General features: G+C 34.7%; 1 protein-coding gene across 1 annotated transcript in view; it reads left to right on the forward strand.

The window, feature by feature from the left end:
• ADGRV1 (adhesion G protein-coupled receptor V1) overlaps positions 1–19,983 on the forward strand; it is a 566,898-nt gene that overhangs the window by 48,042 nt on the left and 498,873 nt on the right. The window contains exons 7-16 of the mRNA XM_082378598.1: positions 144–709; positions 1,083–1,353; positions 1,723–2,052; positions 8,308–8,484; positions 10,652–10,875; positions 13,756–13,788; positions 15,639–15,765; positions 16,714–16,899; positions 17,653–17,833; positions 18,546–18,709. Coding sequence (XP_082234724.1) covers positions 144–709; positions 1,083–1,353; positions 1,723–2,052; positions 8,308–8,484; positions 10,652–10,875; positions 13,756–13,788; positions 15,639–15,765; positions 16,714–16,899; positions 17,653–17,833; positions 18,546–18,709 — 2,259 coding nt within the window. The remainder of the gene's footprint in view (positions 1–143; positions 710–1,082; positions 1,354–1,722; positions 2,053–8,307; positions 8,485–10,651; positions 10,876–13,755; positions 13,789–15,638; positions 15,766–16,713; positions 16,900–17,652; positions 17,834–18,545; positions 18,710–19,983) is intronic.

Below are 19,983 nucleotides of genomic sequence, written 5' to 3' on the forward strand. Positions count from 1 at the left end.
AAGCCTCTTTATCTGCTCCCTTCAGTTAAAGATTTTTTTATTTCTATGTAATTGCATTGAAACAGAGGGACTTTTCACACTTTGTTTTTTTTGCAGGTGTTTTGGTTATTGATGTTTTACCACTATTTATATTTCTCTGACAGGTACCAGAAAATGATGAAATATTTTTGATTCAGCTGAAAAGTGTAGAAGGAGGAGCTGAGATCAACACCTCCAGGAGCTCAGTTGAGGTCATAATTAAGAAAAATGACAGTCCTGTGAGATTCATTCAGAGTGTTTATTTGGTACCTGAGGAAGACCACATACTCACAATTCCAGTGGTTCGTGGAAAAGATGACAAGGGAAATATGATTGGATCTGATGAATATGAAATTTCGATCAGTTATGTTGTTATAACTGGGAATTCAACAGCACATGCCCAGCAAAATATAGACTTCATTGATCTTCAGCCAAACACAACTATTGTTTTTCCACCTTTTATTTATGAATCACACCTGAAATTTCAAATAGTTGATGATGCCATACCAGAGATTGCTGAATCATTTCATGTTATGTTACTAAAAGATACCTTACAGGGAGATGCTGTGCTATTAGTCCCTTCTGTTGTACAAGTCACCATTAAGCCAAACGACAAACCTTATGGTGTCCTCTCATTCAGCAGTATCTTGTTTGAAAAGACAGTTATAATTGATGAAGATACAACATCAAGGTAGGATTTATTTTAAATGTTGTATTGCTACAATTATTTTAATATATTATTCCAAGGTTTAATATTTGTGGTGTTGGACACAGTGCTGAAATGTTAAGTGTATGTGTCATTTCTTTGACTATGGTTTCACTGTTGTTTTTCTTATTTTGGGAGTGATATTTAAATCACATATTTAAATATGCAAGTTAATTCACATTATGGTAGTTTCCTAGGACACATCTACATATCTACTCCTTCATATTAAAAACAGTCATTCTTTATGATTTTGATTCTGCTTTTACCAGTGTCTGGTGGCCAACTGGACGTTGAAAATGCCCATTTCAAGGGAAATGGAGTGTATCATATGACCATATATTTCTTTAAACAATTCTAGATTTGAAGAAATTACAGTGGTTAGAAATGGTGGCACTCATGGGAATATTTCTGTGAACTGGGTATTGACACGGAATAGGAGTGATCCCTCACCGGTAACAGCAGATATCAGACCAAGTTCTGGAGTTCTCCATTTTGCACAAGGGCAGATGTTGGCATCAATTCCTCTTACTGTGGTTGATGATGATCTTCCAGAAGAGGCAGAAGCTTATCTACTTAAGATTCTCCCTCATACAGTACGAGGAGGTGCAGAAGTGAGCGAACCAGCAGAGGTAGATCTCTTATTATGCTTTACTTGTGGGAATATTTCTGTGTCATAGAACAGCTGAAGAATTTGACCACACAAAGCACATTTATGTTTAGTTTGATGTGACAGGAAGAACACTGATTTTAGAAATGGTGGTTACTTCCCTTGCTGAAGGTTGTCCCTCTGTAAATAAAAAGTTTACTCTTAAAAAAATTCCACAAAGTTTTCAAATGTGTTTTTGATTCATCTTTTACTGTATTACCTATGAGAATAATCATTTTTAGATGTGATACATAAATAAATATTAAAATTCAAAATAGCCTAGAAAATAAACCGTTTGGTAATCTCAGATGTGAGAATTCTGCACTTTAATATTTTATTCCTTTATCTGCAGCTTTTGTTCTACATTCAGGATAGTGATGATGTTTATGGCCTAATAACATTTTTTCCTGTGGAAAACCAGAAGATTAAAAGTAGCCCAGGTGAACGATATTTATCCTTGAGTTTTAAAAGACTAGGAGGAACTAAAGGAGATGTGAATATGTTTTATTCTGCACTTTATATTCCTGCTGGAGATGTGGACCCTTTGCGAGCAAAAGATGGCATCTTAAATATATCCAGGAGAAGCAGCCTCATTTTTCCAGAACAAAAAACCCAAGTCACTATAAAATTACCACTAAGAAATGATGCATTCCTTCAAAATGGGGCCCACTTCCTAGTACAGGTACTTGAATAATTAAAATAATCTCAAATTTGGTTAAACTACAAGCGTACTTATCTGTGTGAGAGAGTTACCTAGTCATTATTTTGCCCTCATTTATGTTTTGGATTCTGTTGCTTACTAGAAGTTATGTAGGGAGTCCAAAGAGAGACTGTCTGCCCCTAAGGCATATAAGGATGAATAAAACAAGGATTATACTAAAGTCAGTGTTTTAATCATGTGATAATAAAAGTAGATCAGACATGAAATGTAGGTCAGAATATAATGGATGATGTAATGGAGAAATTCATGAACTGTGAGTGGGGGAGGGCCAGGAGAGAGTGAGCCATTCTTTTGAGTTGATTTAGGAAAATGTGACATAGGAATATAGTTTGCAGAATAAATATGTTTTTCATGATGGATACTGCAGGGAAGGCATTCCAGAAATAAAAAAAGCAATATGAGAGAAATTGTGTAGATAACTTTAAATAGTATACTAAAAAATCTATTAACTGTAGATAGAATCTATGGACTTCTATCTACTTAATAAGAAGAAATAAGGGCCCTATATTTCTCCATCTTATCTCTTTTATTTCTTAACTTTTATTAACCAGAGCATATTTTTATTGCCAAAGTTTGAAACATCTGTACTTATTTATGATACTATGGTTATATTTTCCATATGGTTGGTATTGGTTGATTTTGAAAATTAGAAAGCAATAAAGGGTGCTTATCAAATTTTGGTTATATAAATAAATTTAATGCAGAATCAGATAGTATGAATGGATCAGTAAAGAAAGAATGTATGATCTGTGTCACCATACATTTTGCTAACTGAAATATATATCAAATGAAATCTCATATTCCATTAATTTCTTTGAATAATGCTGCATTTAAATTTGTTTCATATTTTTGCCTAGACTTTGTTTTATACTTTATTATTGCTTTCTCTGGAGTTTCTAATTGCCCCTTTTTATTTATTTATTTATTTTTGGCTGCACTGGGTCTTCGTTGCTGCACGCGGGCTTTCTCTAGTTGCAGCGAGCCGGGGCTACTCTTCCTTGTGGTGTGTGGGCTTCTCATTGCGGTGGCTTCTCTTGTTGTGGAGCACGGGCTCTAGGCACACGGGCTTCAGTAGTAGTTGTGGCATGCGGGCTGTAGAGCGCAGGCTCAGTAGTTGTGACGCACAGGCTTAGTTGCTCCACGGCATGTGGGATCTTCCCAGATCAGGGCTCGAACCCATGTCCCCTGCATTGGCAGGCGGATTCTTAACCCCTGCACCACCAGGGAAGCCCTGCTCCTTTTTATATGCCATTCTTACCAAATTAGGTCTTCCAGCTGTCTTAGATGTGTTGAATGCTGAGTTTAGCTGTACCAACTGCTTTCTTCACTTGCTTCACACCTGCTACTTGGGACTGTTTTTTACTGAACTCCTCAATTTTCTTGATTTCTTGCCTTTTACTTCTTGGATTGTGTTTTAGTTTTGTTGAAATATATCTATCATCAAATACATGTGCAGAAAAAGTATGTGCAAGGTAAACTTTTTGAGTCTTTGAGCAACTGAAAATGAAATTTCATACATTGATAACTGGCTTTGTAGAATTTCTAGATTAAAATAACTTCTTCTTCAGAACTTGAAAGGTATTGCCTTTTAGCTTCCAGAGTTGCCGATAAGAAATTTGAGGGGAAAGAAATCATTTACCTTTAGGTTAACTTGCTCTTTATCTCTGAAAGCTTTTTTTTTTTAATCTTGGCATTCTGAATTTCTCAGGGCTGTGTCGTGCCTTGCTTAGCACTTGGTGGGGTGGGCCCTTTTATTTTGAAGACTTTTGTCTTTTTTTTGGCCTAAGTCACTGCTCACGCTTGTATGGTTTGTGCATTAATTGTGGACTCCTAGTGGAGGTGTCTAGTGAGTGGCCTGTTATGAGGATATATGATTTGTCGGTACGTAGGGATGCCTTTTTGCAATATGCCTACATATAGGGAGACCTTTGGTCAACATTCCAAAAGCTTTGTGGTGGGAGATCTGCTTTTCACCTTTATTATTATAACTATTATTATTATTCTATTGTGTCTCCTCAAAATGGGGAAATTATGATACGATGCATCCTTCTGTCGGTGAGGATAACCCACTTTTTTGGAGGACCCTTGAATTCTCTTCTTGGGGTGATGGGTGAACAGAACATGGTGTCATTCATAGTTGTTTCCGTTCCCCCGGCAACTTGTGGAATGCTCTTATGAGATGACTGGCCAGATGGTGGGGGATCTGGATCTGTGAAGTGGAATTGAGCAAGTGGTCAAGCCCATGGCCCTGACCCCATTGAGCAGGAAGTTAAGGCAATTAGAATGCTGCCACCAGAGCACATTTAGAGAGATATTTAGAAAATTTTAAAAAGCTTTAAGTTTGACCGTCTAAAAAACATGTCATAACTTACTTTTTAAAGTTGGTCCTTTTAATATATGGAAATACATACTAATTTCACCAGTTTGCAATTAGGGTAGCATTTCCCAAACTTAGGAATTCTCAGGTGCCTCTGGGAGATTTAAATAACTTGTTGAGAGGAGTGTCAGAATTTATTGTGGGTTTTTGTGTTTTGTTTTTATTTTTGGCATCAGTGCTCTCCTTTGCCTTCTCTGTGGTTGGTGTCCTCTGGATTCAGAGCATTCTTACTAGTAGACATTGTCTTGGTCAGTTCGGGCTGCTATAAAGACTACCACAGACTGGGTGGCTTAAACAACAGACATTTACTTCTCACAGTTCTGGAGTCTGGGAAGTCTGAGATCAGAATGCCGGCATGGTGGGGTTTTGGGGAGAGCTGTCTTCCTGGTTTTCAGACTGATGTCTTTTTGCTTTTTGTCCCTACATGGTGGAGAGAGAGAGAGAGGATGCAAGCTCTTTGGTGTCTCTCCTTATAAGGGCACTGATGTATCATGAGAGATCTACCCTCATGACCTGATCACCTCTCAAAGGTCCCATCTCCAAATACCATCAAATTGGGCATTAGGGTTTCAACATGTGAATTCTGGGTTTGGGGATACAAACATTCAATTCATAGCATATATGTTTAAGGTTTTTTGTCCCTAGAACCTCAGTATTCAGTTCTCCCTCTGTCTGTCTCCTATCCTGCATAGGTCAAAACTCATATGAAAAACAAATTATTAAAACAAGTGAAATGAAGCAAAGGTTTCACACAGTTGCTTTTGCTTTCATGGAGGCCTGGGCATCCTGGAATTCCTGTAGTAGTTGCAGTGACATGACATGAGTTTGAGAACTGATGATGCAGAAGGGTTGATTTTGAGTTGTAGAGAACTTTTCTGTTTTCCATTTCTGATATCTTTTCTTACTCTGCCTCAAAACCAGTTTTTACTGTGGATAGAGACCCCCTATATCTATGCCAATATTAGTAACCTTTATATTAAACTTTCAGTCTCTTGAAAATATCCAGTATCTCTATCCAAGTAGCTGCAGAGAATCCTTTTGTAAACAAAACTTTATTAAGAACCTTCAATCGGTCAGATATTATTCTAGCTATTTTATTTCAGCATTCTATATGAACATGACAATTTATTTTAGACAACACTTGAAAAGAAAGGAAAAGCTTGAAGAAGCATGTAATATCTGAATTTTGGTGATGCCGGGTTAGAAATCTGTTTGCACCACTAATCCCAGGCTCAATTTTTTATCTATCTCTGTATTCAGTTGAAAAACAAAGGTCTTACAGTACAGGCAGTCAATTTAACACTTTAGGACAAAAGGTCATTATTAGTCACTGACACAATTCCTTAAAGTTCAAAACAGCTGTAGGTTCTGGAAGGCTAGTTGGAATTAGAAGGTTGTGTAGTTTGTATAGTACGTAATGGATGAGCAACTCAAGAATAGGAGGCATCAGACTCTGCATGGAAAGCTGAATGAGGCTGAAGAAAGGAGAATCTGAGACATGAGCTCCTCATTCTTCAGTAACCCTCTCAGCTAAAATACGTTAGTCTGAGATACCGTTTTTGGCAGGCATGGGGTTACTAATGTGCTGTCTCAGTTGCAAACTGCCTGGAAGCAAAGAACGACTCTTTATGAATGGAGTAGTTTGATTTAGCAGATGCTTAAGGAACCCAGACAAAAAGGCTTAGAGACTAGGAAATAAGCCATGGAAAATTAGCATTTTTCTTTTGATCAGTTCATTCTGTAGCCTTCTATATCTTCTTTCTCTGTATTTTCCAAAAATACTATATTTAGAATTAATTCTGTAACTGTTTTGATAAATGTAAGTAGAATATGAATTTTCTTTCTTTCTTTTTGAAAAGTTTTGAAGTAAAAATAAGTCATTATTTTCCTTGCTATATTCAACAGTATTATCAGTTTAACTCTTTGTGAATGTGTGGGAATGAGAGTGTTCATTCACGAACACGTGCTAACTCACACAAGACCAGTGTATTTTAAAAAGTCTTCACCTCCATCCAATGCACACTTTATATTTATATGCCATTCAAATATATATTTTTATTTTTAATTTCTTGTGCTATTTTTAAAGATAAATACATATATATGAGTAGGTATATTCTTTTTCTCTAGCAGGGATGACAGTTATACTTATGTGGTTTGTTTTTTTTGTTTGTTTTTTTTTTTTGTTTTTTTTTTTTACTTATGTGGTTTTAACTATGTATCTTTATGTTTCATTTATTTTATAAAGTAAATGCAGTATCCTAAAGAACCACATGCTATATTTTACTTGACTTAGTCCACATACCAGTATTTAGCAAAATTGGTCAGTCTGATTTCTTTTTTTTTCTTTTACCCAAATGAATATTTACCAATCATGGAACTTTTGATATTCTTCTACTGTATATTATTTTCAAAGCAAAGTATGTTACATTTAAAAAGGCATTGACTTTTACCCTTAAAATGTATATTGTTCATCACAAAATGTGAGCGTATGTGCAGGATCAGTGCAGTCCTTGCCCACCTGTGGAATATCAACTTAAATCACCAGTCTCTACAGGGGGTTACTTAGTGGCATTGCTTCCACATTACAAAGCCTAACAGAGGGCTCTGAAGAGTGGGCAATCCATAACGCCCCGTTAAGTTCACAGTTGCTTTTTACCTTAAAATCTCTATGCTTTTTGCAGTCCTGTAATGATTGTCTATGCCTACACTCACGTGAACACTGTGAGGATTGATAAATTGGATTTTGAAAAGTTAGGATATTAAGATGTTGGAAGTTTTGATGTATCAGGATTCTTATAGAGCTCATTTTGTCTTGTAGGGATAAATCAACAAGTTTGTTGTGTAGCTGCTGTACTTAATGTCATGTTGCAGGAAAATACTGAGAAGGACACAGACACATAAGAGGTTTATAGTCCTGTTGGGAAGTAAAAGTCTGGAACACACAAAATGCTGATAAGCAAGCAATATGTGAAGTTTAACGTTAATTTCCAAGTTTAGTGAGTGTAGCAGTAGAAGTTCAGGAAGAGATAGAAGAAAGAGGGCGGGAGAATCCAAGGAAATCTTTATGGGAGAGAGGGATATTTAACTAGTCTTTAAGTGCGAGTACATTTTGACTTGTGAGATGATGGAAGGAGGCCATTCTACATGAGGATAAACTGTGAAAGTTACTCTGAAGGTCATGTTCATTAATCACAGGGACATTATATGTTATACATGTGTCACATTTCTTTAAACATAAAGACATATTAAGTCACATTTGGAGTTCTGAATGGTCTTCTGATAGTGAATTTTCTCTGGTAGAGAAGGGGAGTGGGTGATTTGATTGGAGGTGTGGGTCAGTGGAAGAGAGGAGGGAAATGTGGGCAACTCACCAATATTTGGCTTTATATCAAAGTAGTTGGGTATAGGCAACAAGGAGGAAAAGCGGATGGTGGTATTGGTGAAAACAGTGGTAAGAGGACATGGAGCAGAGATAGTGATTTCTCTTTGGCACATTCTGTCTGTAAGGTGTCTCTGTGATATTTATGTCATATTCAGTGGCAGTTGGTTATAAAGATTTGGAATTTGAAGGAGAGATCCAGAGATTATTATGGAGAGGGTATGAAATTATAAGATAAAGGTCTTAGGAAGAACCCTGGGGAATAATAATAATTGAGGATCAGAAAGCTCAAGAAGCCAGTGTGGGACGTTGAATCAGATGGTAAATGAAGAGGGAAGTTGCCAAGTTATTGGTGACCTTTACCCATGCTTACTTTGTTTTCCCATGCAATTAAGACTTTAACATTTTTCTTAAAAATGTCTTTTCTTTCCATTTTTATGGTTTTTTTTGTTTATTATAGTTGGAAAATCTGGAGTTGGTGAATATAGTTCCCCCAATCCCACCCATAAGTCCTAGATTTGGAAAAATCCGAAATATTTCTTTAGTAGTTACTCCAGACATTGCAAATGGAGAAATTGGCTTTACTAGCAATCTTCCAATCATTCTGCATGAACCAGAAGATTTTGCTGCTCAAGTGGTAAGTAGGCTTTTTCTTATTGATGGGGCCTAATGAGTTTGAGATAATGTAAAGACACTATTTTTTAGAGGGGGAGGTGGGGTTAGTTTATAGAGTTAACAGATCTTGAAAAGCTTCACCATTTACAGCAAGCCTTCAATATGTAATTTGACATAAGTAACTGATGAATGTGTGATTTTTCATCATCTTTTGCCATATTCGATAGAATAAAATTAGAATTAATTGCTCACAGCGAAAGTAGGATATTTTGATGAGGCTGCATTCAGCTAGTGGTATGACATTTGGTAGAGTAATAGCCAAACACAATTTTTTTTTATTGGCCAAGTCATATGTGCCACAGGAATCCTTGACCTTTTCTATTTCTGAGCACTCCTCATGCTTGCCTTGGGCAGGATTCAGGTAACGTCCTATACTTGGTGGTGGAGGTGATGGTGGTAAAGTAGTAGATGCCAGATCTTTGGAATTATATATATATATATAATTTTGTTTACATATATGTGTAAATTTCTAGATACACACACACAGACACACACAAACATGCTCACATATACAGCACCTCTCCCTGCCTCCCCCCACCCTGGTTGAATTTTCCTGCCATCTATATAGGGACCACTCCTGTTTTTGACCTTACCATTCCCGGAGCCACAGTCTGTCCCTAAAACCCTCTCCAAGTCTCTTACACTTAGATTTGGTTTAAACTGGGTTGCAGTTGAGATCAGGAAAGTGGAGAGTTGTTTTTGTTATCAAAGCCTCATGTCAAAATATGGTGACCAGAACTTCCTTTGTTTGTATATTTGATTCTGTGAATTGGCAGAGAAGCTCTATTTTTCAAGATGGTTTTGACTTTTTATATTTTTCATAATATTTTTATATTTTTCTTCTAAAAACTAAAAAGTGTTCAGTTTGTTCTGAAAGAATAGGTTGTTTTTATTCATTTATCTTACAAAGCTGTACATTTACCATTTCATATTTTTCCCTAGAGGGAAATTAGCTTCTAGGGAAAGTTTTGGGCTCTGTGAAACCTGCATTCTTCCCATCCTGGGAAACAGCAGAAAGAGTGAGAATTTCCCTTTGTTCTCTTTGTCCCCAACTACAGCCTGGCCACGCCCACCCTCTTGGGGTGATTTAAGGGCCCAGTCCTTTCTTACTTTTTTTTGTCTTTTCTAAGAATCTTGCTTTGCTTGCTAGGCTACAGACTTGACCGTTGCTAGCCAAATTAGAAGAATGGTTAGTGAGGAAAATATCTTCCATGTTTTTCAAGATGGCCTATGTTCAAGGGCAAAGAGCAGAGGATACTTTTTTTAGGCACTTAAAAAGAATAACATTATATACTATTAAATATTTGTTTACATTCTTTGGAAAAAAAACTTCATTATGATCTTCGGTGATCCTTTTCTTATACATATTTAAAGTGTGCTGCACTTAAATAAAACTACCAAATACAATTTGTTTCAGAATTATTATAATAGTTTCCATTTATTTAGCTCATGCTATGGAGAGACACTTTAATCTTCACCAGGAACTTGCAAAATAGGCAACCACTAGCTTCATTTCACATGTGGAAATTGAGGTCAGAGAGGTTAAGTAACTTGCCCAGGGTAACCCAGAGCCATGATTTGAGCATCTGATTTTGTTTCTGCTGCATTTGTTGTGTTGGTTAGAAACATTTCTTATTTGTATTATTATTTTCTTATTTTGCCCCCTATCATGTTAGGATGCATTTGACATAACTGTGTACTTCCCAGATTTAGTCACAAAAGCTTATTTTTCAGTTTGTATTGTGATATTAAATTAATTCTTTTTTTCCGAGAACCTCTGATGGAAATTTATTCTTTAGCCATTGTTCTGTGTTTTTCATGGTTCTTTGGCTTTTAAAATGAAGTCTTTTTATTAAGACAAATCCCAGGTTAGGCGTGTTTTTGGGTGGGGGAAATTTAGAGAAATTTGATTAGCAAAAACTAATATAAAATAGTCAAATCTGAAATTACCGTCATACTTAAAGAGAAGCTTGTTCAATTGTGCTTTTAATATCATTTTAATTGTTCACTTCTCTATGCACAATACATAAACATATTCATATAATAAGTGTATGCACTCGCTGAAAAGCATATGTAATTTGTGAGCATGTATTTCAGAAGAACTTGTTCTGTTTTCTTCTTTTTATAAGGTATGCATTCCCTTACATCGGGATGGAACTGATGGCCAGGCTACTGTCTATTGGAGTTTGAAGCCCTCTGGCTTTAATTCAAAAGCAGTGACCCTGGACGATATAGGACCCTTTAATGGCTCTGTTGTGTTTTTATCTGGGCAAAGTAACACAACAATCAACATTACTGTCAAAGCTGATGACATACCGGAAATGAATGAGACGGTAACACTTTCTCTAGACAGGTAATAACCCATTTAGGTAATGTTTAGTGACATTTATATGTTCACAAATAATTTTGTTTCTTGTTTTAATTCTTTTCTCCACATAAAGTAAAAAGAAAAAACCTAACTAGATAACATCATGCTGACCTTCTTCTGACTTTTCTGCTGTTTGTTGATGGCTTCTGGTTAGACTTTTATAACATAGTGAACTCTTACCCTGCTATTTATCATGAAGAAACATTACATAGAGAATTTATGGAAGGTATTAGATACATCTTAAGCATAGCTAATATGTTGCCATGTTCAAAAAATAGGCAGCGGCAAATCCAAAATGTTAGGTTAGGCAAACATCTCTGCTGGCTTCATTTTCATCAGGGAAGAGGATTAGAGCTTTTTTGAGTGAGTAAAAAGAAAGTGTTAATCTTCATATAATGAAATTCTCTTTTTTACATGGAATTTAACATTAAATAATACTAATTTTCCAGAGAATAAAAAATAATACAAATTTAAGCAGTATTTTTAAGTAATAATAAGGATTTAGTTAACATTTCTCAGTAAGTAATTTATATCAAGAAAATATCACAATCTCTCAAAGAGAAATTTTTTCCAGCAATTCAGAAAATTCCAAAAGTAAAAAACTACTGTGCTTAATTGATGTTAATTTAAAAAATTGAAACCAAGCTTATCTACTACAGGTCTCTATATTAAAGTTGATACATATTAGAGAAGGTTAATGTGTGACTTGAGGGCTTTGCAAAATTTTTATTTTAAAAACAATAAAATTCATAGGTGAATCAATATGTGTTATTTTATACTGTTTTAATCAGGACTGAAGTAGTAATAATTATTTTATGTAACCCCTGGTCCTCTCCAAATTTTACTCTCAGTCTCTTATAGGTTTTTCTATGTTGGTGTATTGTGTAAACACATTTTATAAACCTTATGAGTAGTTTTTATTTTTATGTGGAAGAAAAATTCAAAATATAGGGAACAAATCTGTTGAATGTCTGCTGTTCATTTTGTGTGCTTTCAGTACCACATTGTGTTTTCTTCCTTTTTCTTAACATAAAAATTAAAACAAAACAAAATAGGCAAACAACAAAAAAAAAGCAAAAACCAAATACAACACACACACACACACACACACACACACACACACACACACACACACATGCACAGTCTAAATGACTTATGGTTTTAATATATATTTTCCATTAAATCTTAAGGAAAGATATTTCATATGATGAAAAAATTGGTGAAATGTAATGAAATGTAAACTGAAAATTATTATTTTTTCACTTGTGTGCTTTTTTTCCTTAAGTTAGATTTGAGTACTTATTACATCAGTGGACAGTCTTAAAAACAAACTAAAGAAAAATGAACAGCAATTATAAGCCAAAGAGGTAGCAATCTATAGAAACTTTGTTAGCTAAGCTGCGAGTTTCTGCTCTGAACTAAATGTCTAAAGAATGATTTAAATTATACCTCTGCAAGTTCATAAGTGACTATTCTTCATATTCTTTCAAAATAGTCATTTTCAACCTTATCATGTAAATCTTTGAAAGTAACTAAATATAATTTTAAAGTATTTTTTCTCTCTCTCTTTTCTCTGGGTTAAGGCAGTACACAAGAAAGTATAAACCATGGGGCAGAGAATTTCAGAAATTAATGGTTCCTCTGTTTTCAAGCAGAAGAAATTAGTTCAAATTTATACTAAAATGTTTTAATGCAATTAGTAACTAGTGCATACTTGAATTATCTCAGTTGTGCATGAACAAATTACAATTCAGTGTTCTAAGACATATTTAATTAAATAAATGTGACAGTCTCGTATTTTGTCAAAATCTCCGTCTCAATTTTGCAAATTTTTAACAAAACTAAAATGAAAGAATGAATGAATGCTACTGTGATTACAGTAAGTTACAATAAAATATTGCAACAAAAAATAATTAACACTTTATTGTGATAGCATTTACGATTTTCTTTTAATGTCAAATTCAAATGAAAATTTTCTATATTTCAATTAAATAGAGATAAAAGTTGCCCTGGTACTGAATGATTTATGATGCTTTTAATACCATACTAATTAAAAATATTTTGTTGTTTAGTTCTCACCAAATCAGAAACAATATTATTATGCCAATTTATTTCAGAAAAAATTGTAATATATGTAGTATACAACTCCTTATTTATAGTGTTATTTGACTTGAAAAATGAAGCACTAGGACTCTACATTCTGACATGTTTCTCCAGGCTGTTTAAAAATACAGCACATTGGGAATTTGGCAAAGTGTTTAGATTTCCTGATATGAAGTTATATTTAAGTAATATTTGTCATAATTAAAAGATACAGTGATATCTTTTGGCTTCTTGAGTATATTCCTATGCAAATGATGAAAGATATGTATTTCTCTGCTGATAGAGTTTTTATATTTTCAAACAATAACTGGCTTTAGATCTGAGGATGTGGGATTTTATTTTTTTGAAACCTAATTAAAGCTACTAAGTAATTAAAAGTCGGGCTGAATGAAATATGCTCAGCTGCTGTGGTTTTGTGAGCATGCACAGAGCTTGGCAGCCTCCAGCGCCTTGGAGCAGGCCTGGAAAGGAATGTCTTCAATGGGTCTTGACGTGCTGGCTGGTCATGGGGTCATCTTCCCTAAGTGGGAACTGCCGAACCTTTTGCTAGCATTTGTGAATAGCAAAGAACCCAGTGTGCAGAGTTCCCTTAAAGTGAATATGACTAGCTTGTGCTGGGGGGGAGGGAAAAAAGAGAGCTTTCTTTAGCTTTATTTTTACCCTGCCATTCACATTTCTAACAGTATTGGTGAGATTCTGGCAAATAGTGTCTCTGTCTTTCCTCCCCCCCACCCGCTCCCCCCCTTCTTTCTGTGTTGACAGGGTAGAAACCGAAAGGTTTGTCGTGTATTTTGGGTAAGTGTGCTAGAGAATGTCTTGTTTTTGGTGATTCAACATTTTGCTTTGCAAGTCAATGTTTTGAACAAGGCTGCTGTTCTGCATGACCACCAGTCTTGAGAAAGTTTGCTTGTCCACCTGCCTGTGCATGCTTTGTGTGTCCTTTTATCTTCTAATGATAAGCTTATATGAAGTTTTTTTTTTTTGTATTAAGAGTTTTAAATTATGAATGCATTTAAGATACCTGATAAAATTTTTGAGAATTTATGTAATTCCATGTCTTGAAGAACTTAAAAATTTTAACTTTCCTGATAGTGTACATATAACCAAGAGAACAATTAGTGTCCTTTGCTTGTGAGATTCTTACTTAACATCTTTTATGAATCTTGTGGTTTAACAAAGAATTCAGAAGCAGGGCGCTCATCTCTTCCATTGGTTTTTGAGTGCATCTAAGCAATTTCTTGCCTACATTCTCTCAGTTGTCGTATAAAGAACTTTGCAAAAATTTGCCTTTTTCCAAAAGGGTAGCACATTAAAAATAAATTCATTTGTTTAATGCTCAGAATGGATTTTTATATTTCACATTCTGATCGTGTTTTTTTTGTCTCTTAGCTTATATGGACATAGGAAATTTTAATTAATTAGAATATCAATGTAAATGAAATATGGGCAAATTTGCTATGAAAATTTGCTATTAAAAAATTTGCTATAAAAAATATGACTGCATTAATAATATAAAAATGATAACTATCTTATTATTTGGATTATATCTTCTGTGGCCACTAGTATACTAGGTATTGGCTGTCAGATTTCCAAAAGCTGGGGAAGGATGTTAATTCAGATTCTCTATTACACAGGAAGTGTGCTGTCCTTTTTATATATTAATTGTGACTGCATTGTAATTTTGAGGTCTGATCGGCGGTACTTTTTGATTCAATAGAAAGTGACATTTGGAAGGGTTTAGAACAGCTTGCAGGATTGAGAATTCTCAAAGAGTATGCTGGCTTTTAAACCCTCAGAGCCTTACAGTCCTCGTTCCTTTGATCATTCTAATTATAGGCTGAACATAAAAACCAGAAATAAAAAACATCTTGGTTTAATATGTTCTTTTGAGATTTGTATAGGAATTGCTATAGCATGTCACGTATCTCAGATCTATTCTATTCCATTTTTTTTCAAGTATGTCACGCATTTTCTTTTGTTTTATTATTTTCTTTTGTTTTATTCTTTTGTTTTATTTTTTTTATTTGTAATAAAACAAAAGAAAATGCGTGAGGTTAAAATCAAGGTGAATAGAATCATATTAAAGGTCACAAAATATTTCTAAAATCTAATCCAATTTTATTTTTGGTCAGTGTGTCTTGCTTTAGTCCAAGCAGTTAACCAACTTGTATTCAGTTAGTATAATCTTATGTAATGAGTTTTTTTTGTTTGAAAGAAATTCAAGTGTATGTAAAGTTAAAACAATTTTATTTAAATTATTTTTAAACTACATGTTACAAATTAACTTCTTCTAAAACTGGAAACAAATCTGTGAATTTGATACTACTTTATAAAATATATTTAAACCTTTGATTAATGTATTTTTAATGTACATATGCAGTGTTTGGTTTCAGTCAAATATGAAAGAACCAATGAATTCAGAAATAGAAGTTCTCCCATAAATGTTATCAGTAAAACGGTTTTGATCTGAAGTGATTTTAATACACTTAAATTCAACTTAAATTTTACCTCCTAATAACCTGCATATTCGTTATCTGAAGTGTTGTAAATATTTAAAATAAGACTTCAAAATTCAGAAGTAAGACTATAGGTAGTCTATAATACTTAAAAAGCCTATAAGACTTTTTCCCCTCTGACTTCTCCAGGGTCAACGTGGAAAACCAAGTGCTGAAATCTGGATATACAAGCCGTGACCTAATTATTTTGGAAAATGATGATCCTGGGGGAATTTTTGAATTTTCTCCTGCTTCCAGAGGACCCTATATTATAAAAGTAAGTATGAAAGAAACTTCAATCTATTCTGTACTCACAGCTTCAAAAGAACAATCTCAAAGGATTTAAACTTTTATGGACTTTTTTTTTCCTGTCCTGTATATGGTACTTTACTGGCAAGAACACATCACTATTATTGTTATAATCATATAGATAACATATAATGAGGGCCTTCTATATTCTGTTCCCTGTTCTAAGCACTTTGTAGTCACAACCCTTAATCTTCACAATGTGTTAAAGAGGTCTGTGCTCTATTTCACATTTTACAAATGTGAAAAAGAGACACATTGGCATTTCTAGCTGAGCCTTAGACACATTGCTTAAAGTTGTGATGCAAAACCTATTCAGTCCAAAATTCAGGGTGTCTGATTCTTTTGTTTTTTTAAAATACAGTTTTGAAAGGTTACAGTTCCGTTTACAGTTAGTACAAAATATTGGCTGTATTCCCCATGCTGTACTATATATCCTTGAGCCTATCTTACACCCAATAGTTTGTACCTCCTCTCTCCCACCTCTCTATTGCCCCCCCACGCACAGGTAACCACTAGTTTGTTCCTGTATCTGAATCTGCTTTTTTTTTTGTTATATTCACTAGTTTGTTGTACTTTTTAGATTCCACGTGTGATAACATACAGTGTTTGTCTTTCTCTGTCTGACTTACTTTATTCAGCATAATGCCCTCCAAGTCATCCATGTTGCTTAAAATGGCAAAATTTCGTTCTTTTTAATGGCTGAGTAGTATTCCATTGTGTGTGTGTGTGTGTGTGTGTGTGTGTGTGTGTGTGTGTGTGTATATATATATATATATATATATATATATATACACCACATCTTTATCCATTCACCTGTTGATGAGCACTTAGGTTGCTTTCATATCTTGGCAATTATAAATAATGCTATGAACATTGGGGTGCATGTATCTTTTTGAATTTTGTGGATTTTTTTAAGGAAGGAGAATCTATAGAGCTCCACATCATCCGTTCCAGGGGAGCTCTTGTTAAGCAGTTTCTACACTACCGAATAGAGCCAAGAGATAGCAATGAATTCTATGGGAACACAGGGGTACTGGAATTTAAACCTGGGGAAAGGGAGATCGTAATCACCTTGCTAACAAGATTGGATGGGATACCAGAGGTATGGGATCTTATTTTTTCTGTGTGCTTTTGTGGAAAGTTGATAGTATCTTGTATATTATGAATATAAATATTTTGAACATTGGCAAGGAGATACAGGAAAGGAAGCGGGCAAGAAAAGATTGAGAAGTGCTTTTGTTTGGAAAATAAAAAAAAACAAGCTTAAAAAACAAAGTAAGACTTATCCCAATTTGAATTGTCCATGTTTGTCCTACGTAAAGCAATACCAAACAATCTGAAATGTTCAGTGTGTAATCAGTTTTCATCTCCTTTTAGGTTTATATATGTTAAACCTTATTTTATGTAGTCTGTATTGACTGAACTTTCAGTGATACAGTTTTGAACTGAAGAAATTTTTCTGTGAAATTACTCTTTTAAAGGAAATAAATTTTAGTTGTATATTAAGGGAATCAGATATTGTTCCATTATGTTTGCACACCGTTGCATATGTAGCTTTTACATTAATTTTATTTTATTTACTCTTATTAGTTTAAATGACTAGATCATCAGTGATAAGGTTAAGTCTTCTTACAATTTTAATATAGTATCATGGTTTATCTTTTCCCTTTTTGAATAATGTATACTTATATCTGATGTCTCAATTGATGGAAGGATGTTAAAAATTAAAAAATATCAGCTTTGTTTTTTCAGTGAGTGGCATGTTTGTGAAAAACTGATTCTTGAATACATATATTCTTATTTCCTCTGAAAATTTCAACTTTATATTTTTCCTAATTTGGCATGTTCATTTTAGTTGGATGAACATTATTGGGTGGTCCTCAGCAGCCATGGTGAATGGAAAAGCAAGTTGGGAAGTGCTACAGTTGTCAACATAACGATTCTAAAAAATGATGATCCTCATGGGATTATAGAATTTGTTTCTGATGATCTAATTGTTACGATAAATGAAAGTAAAGGAGACGATACCTATAGTGGTAATTTATTCTACTTTTTATATTCTATTACTGTTTACTGAAGAAGACATTAGTCATATTTTTAGTTTATTTCTTTAGTAAGTAGTTATTTTTAGTTGTCCAACTGCTGAGAAATTATATGTAGTACAGAAATTTGTGTTTTAAAAAATCATATTGCTATTTTTATTTCTTACATAGTATTGTGATGATGACTTCAGTTATATTTTGATTTCAATTAACCATATGTGGTAGAACTCAAACACTCAAAAGAATGAGTTGAGTCAAATAGGAAAAACTAAGAGTTACTGCTAGGGAACTACTGCAGTGGCACGAAATGAGATGTATTGATAGGTTATTTTTAGAGCCATGTCTGTCTGGGTAAGAAAATCACTTTTGAGTATGCAGCTTCCTCTAGCTGCCCTTAACAAATATTCTTATAGGACTTTGTGATAGGTGTACCTAAGTAGTCACCATTCTGCTCCTTTTGCTGAATGACTTTTAAAATCACAAACTGTGATAGAAAAGATCGAGTCCATTTATTTTATCAATTGTATACCTACAGAGGTAAGACTAGGTTAATTTATATATATACCTTGAGGCTGGGCTAAGGAAATAATTGGTTTTTATTAAAAAGAGGGCTTATTTTTACTTTTATTTGAACAATTTCTTCACTCATCATTTTAAAATTGTTTAATATATGCTCATATATGTTATACCCATTTGTATTTCACAGCTGTTTATGGTGTAATAAGAAATCGAGGCAACTTTGGTGATGTTAATGTATCATGGGTGGTTAGTCCAGACTTTACGCAAGATGTATTTCCTGTTCAAGGGACTATTTTCTTTGGAGATCAGGAATTTTCAAAAAATATCACCATTTACTCCCTTCCAGATGAGGTAAATGTTACACATATGACTCTCTCTTTTTTTGTTTAATAATTATTTTTTAAAATAATTAAACATCTGGTAATTTACTTTGTCATGAGAGTATGTGATAAAGCAGCAGCCCCCAACCTTTTTGGCACCAGGGACCGGTTTTGTGGAAGACAATTTTTCCACTGATAGGGGTGGGGGGGGCAGGGGGCGGGGGATGGTTCAGACGGTAATGTGAGCGATGGGGAGCGGCCGATGAAGCTTCACTCGCTCACCTGCCGCTCACCTTCTGCTGTGTGGCCCGGTTCCTAACAGACTGCCGTGGCCCGGGGGTTGGGGACCCCTGTAAAGAACTCATGTGTGATAATGCCTGACTCTAAGCCAAAATAGAAATATTATTTTTGGTTTCCCTGAAGGCACTTTTAACTCTTAGAACAGATAGTCGCTGGTGACACTGCGTAGGTGTCAAATATCAGGGATTCATACTTGTGAGAGAGGTTAAGCACTTGGTTTGTACTTAGGCCCTTTGAGGATGAGGGCACCATCTACCAAGTATCCTATGGTGCACCCTCAGAATCAGGACATTGGACCAGGTGGATGGTGGATTCAGGGTAATGCAGAGAAAGAAGTTAGTAACCATGGGGTGGACCTTTCTGAGGGACACTGTGCTTCGAGTAGGTATGGAAACCTGTCTCCTTTCCTTCACACTTGTGCCTCGAGAGACAAAGTTCCAACACTGTTCCATTTTAGGATCTGGAGAAGACCGGCTTACATGGATGAGAAAGAGAAGCAGTGTCCCCCTGGGGAGCCACATAGGCTCAGATATGTGGGGAGTCTCATCTTGTTAGGACAGGGGAATGAGGTCTTTGTGCTGTACTTCGGTGAAACTTAAGTAAGGTTTGTAAGGGGCCTTTGAGAGCTAGCTGAGCTTTTGTTATGATTATGAATTCTGTTCTGTGTCAAAAAGTTATTTTTCTGTTCCATTGTTTTTCCTTAAAAACAATATATATCCCATTTTCTTATAGAAATAACTTAAGCTATGTAGTATTTCTGTTTTTAACTTATGTAAGGCAAAATATCTCTATTTCCCTTAAATTTTATAGTGAGTCAAAATAAAGTGACTGTTTGGATGAATGTACATTAAAATTTTGAGGGGTTCTGAGGCCTACTTGAATAATTTAGAATGGTTCTGCCTCAGAAGTAGAAACGAACATTAGTACTGTTATTAATAAAGCTCTTTTTTTAAAGAGATAAAAATAATTTAGGAATATGCAGTGGAATTATTTATACAAATCACC

This window comes from Balaenoptera borealis, assembly GCF_965194805.1.
Source record: "Balaenoptera borealis genome assembly, chromosome: 2".
Taxonomy (NCBI): Eukaryota; Metazoa; Chordata; class Mammalia; order Artiodactyla; family Balaenopteridae; genus Balaenoptera; species Balaenoptera borealis.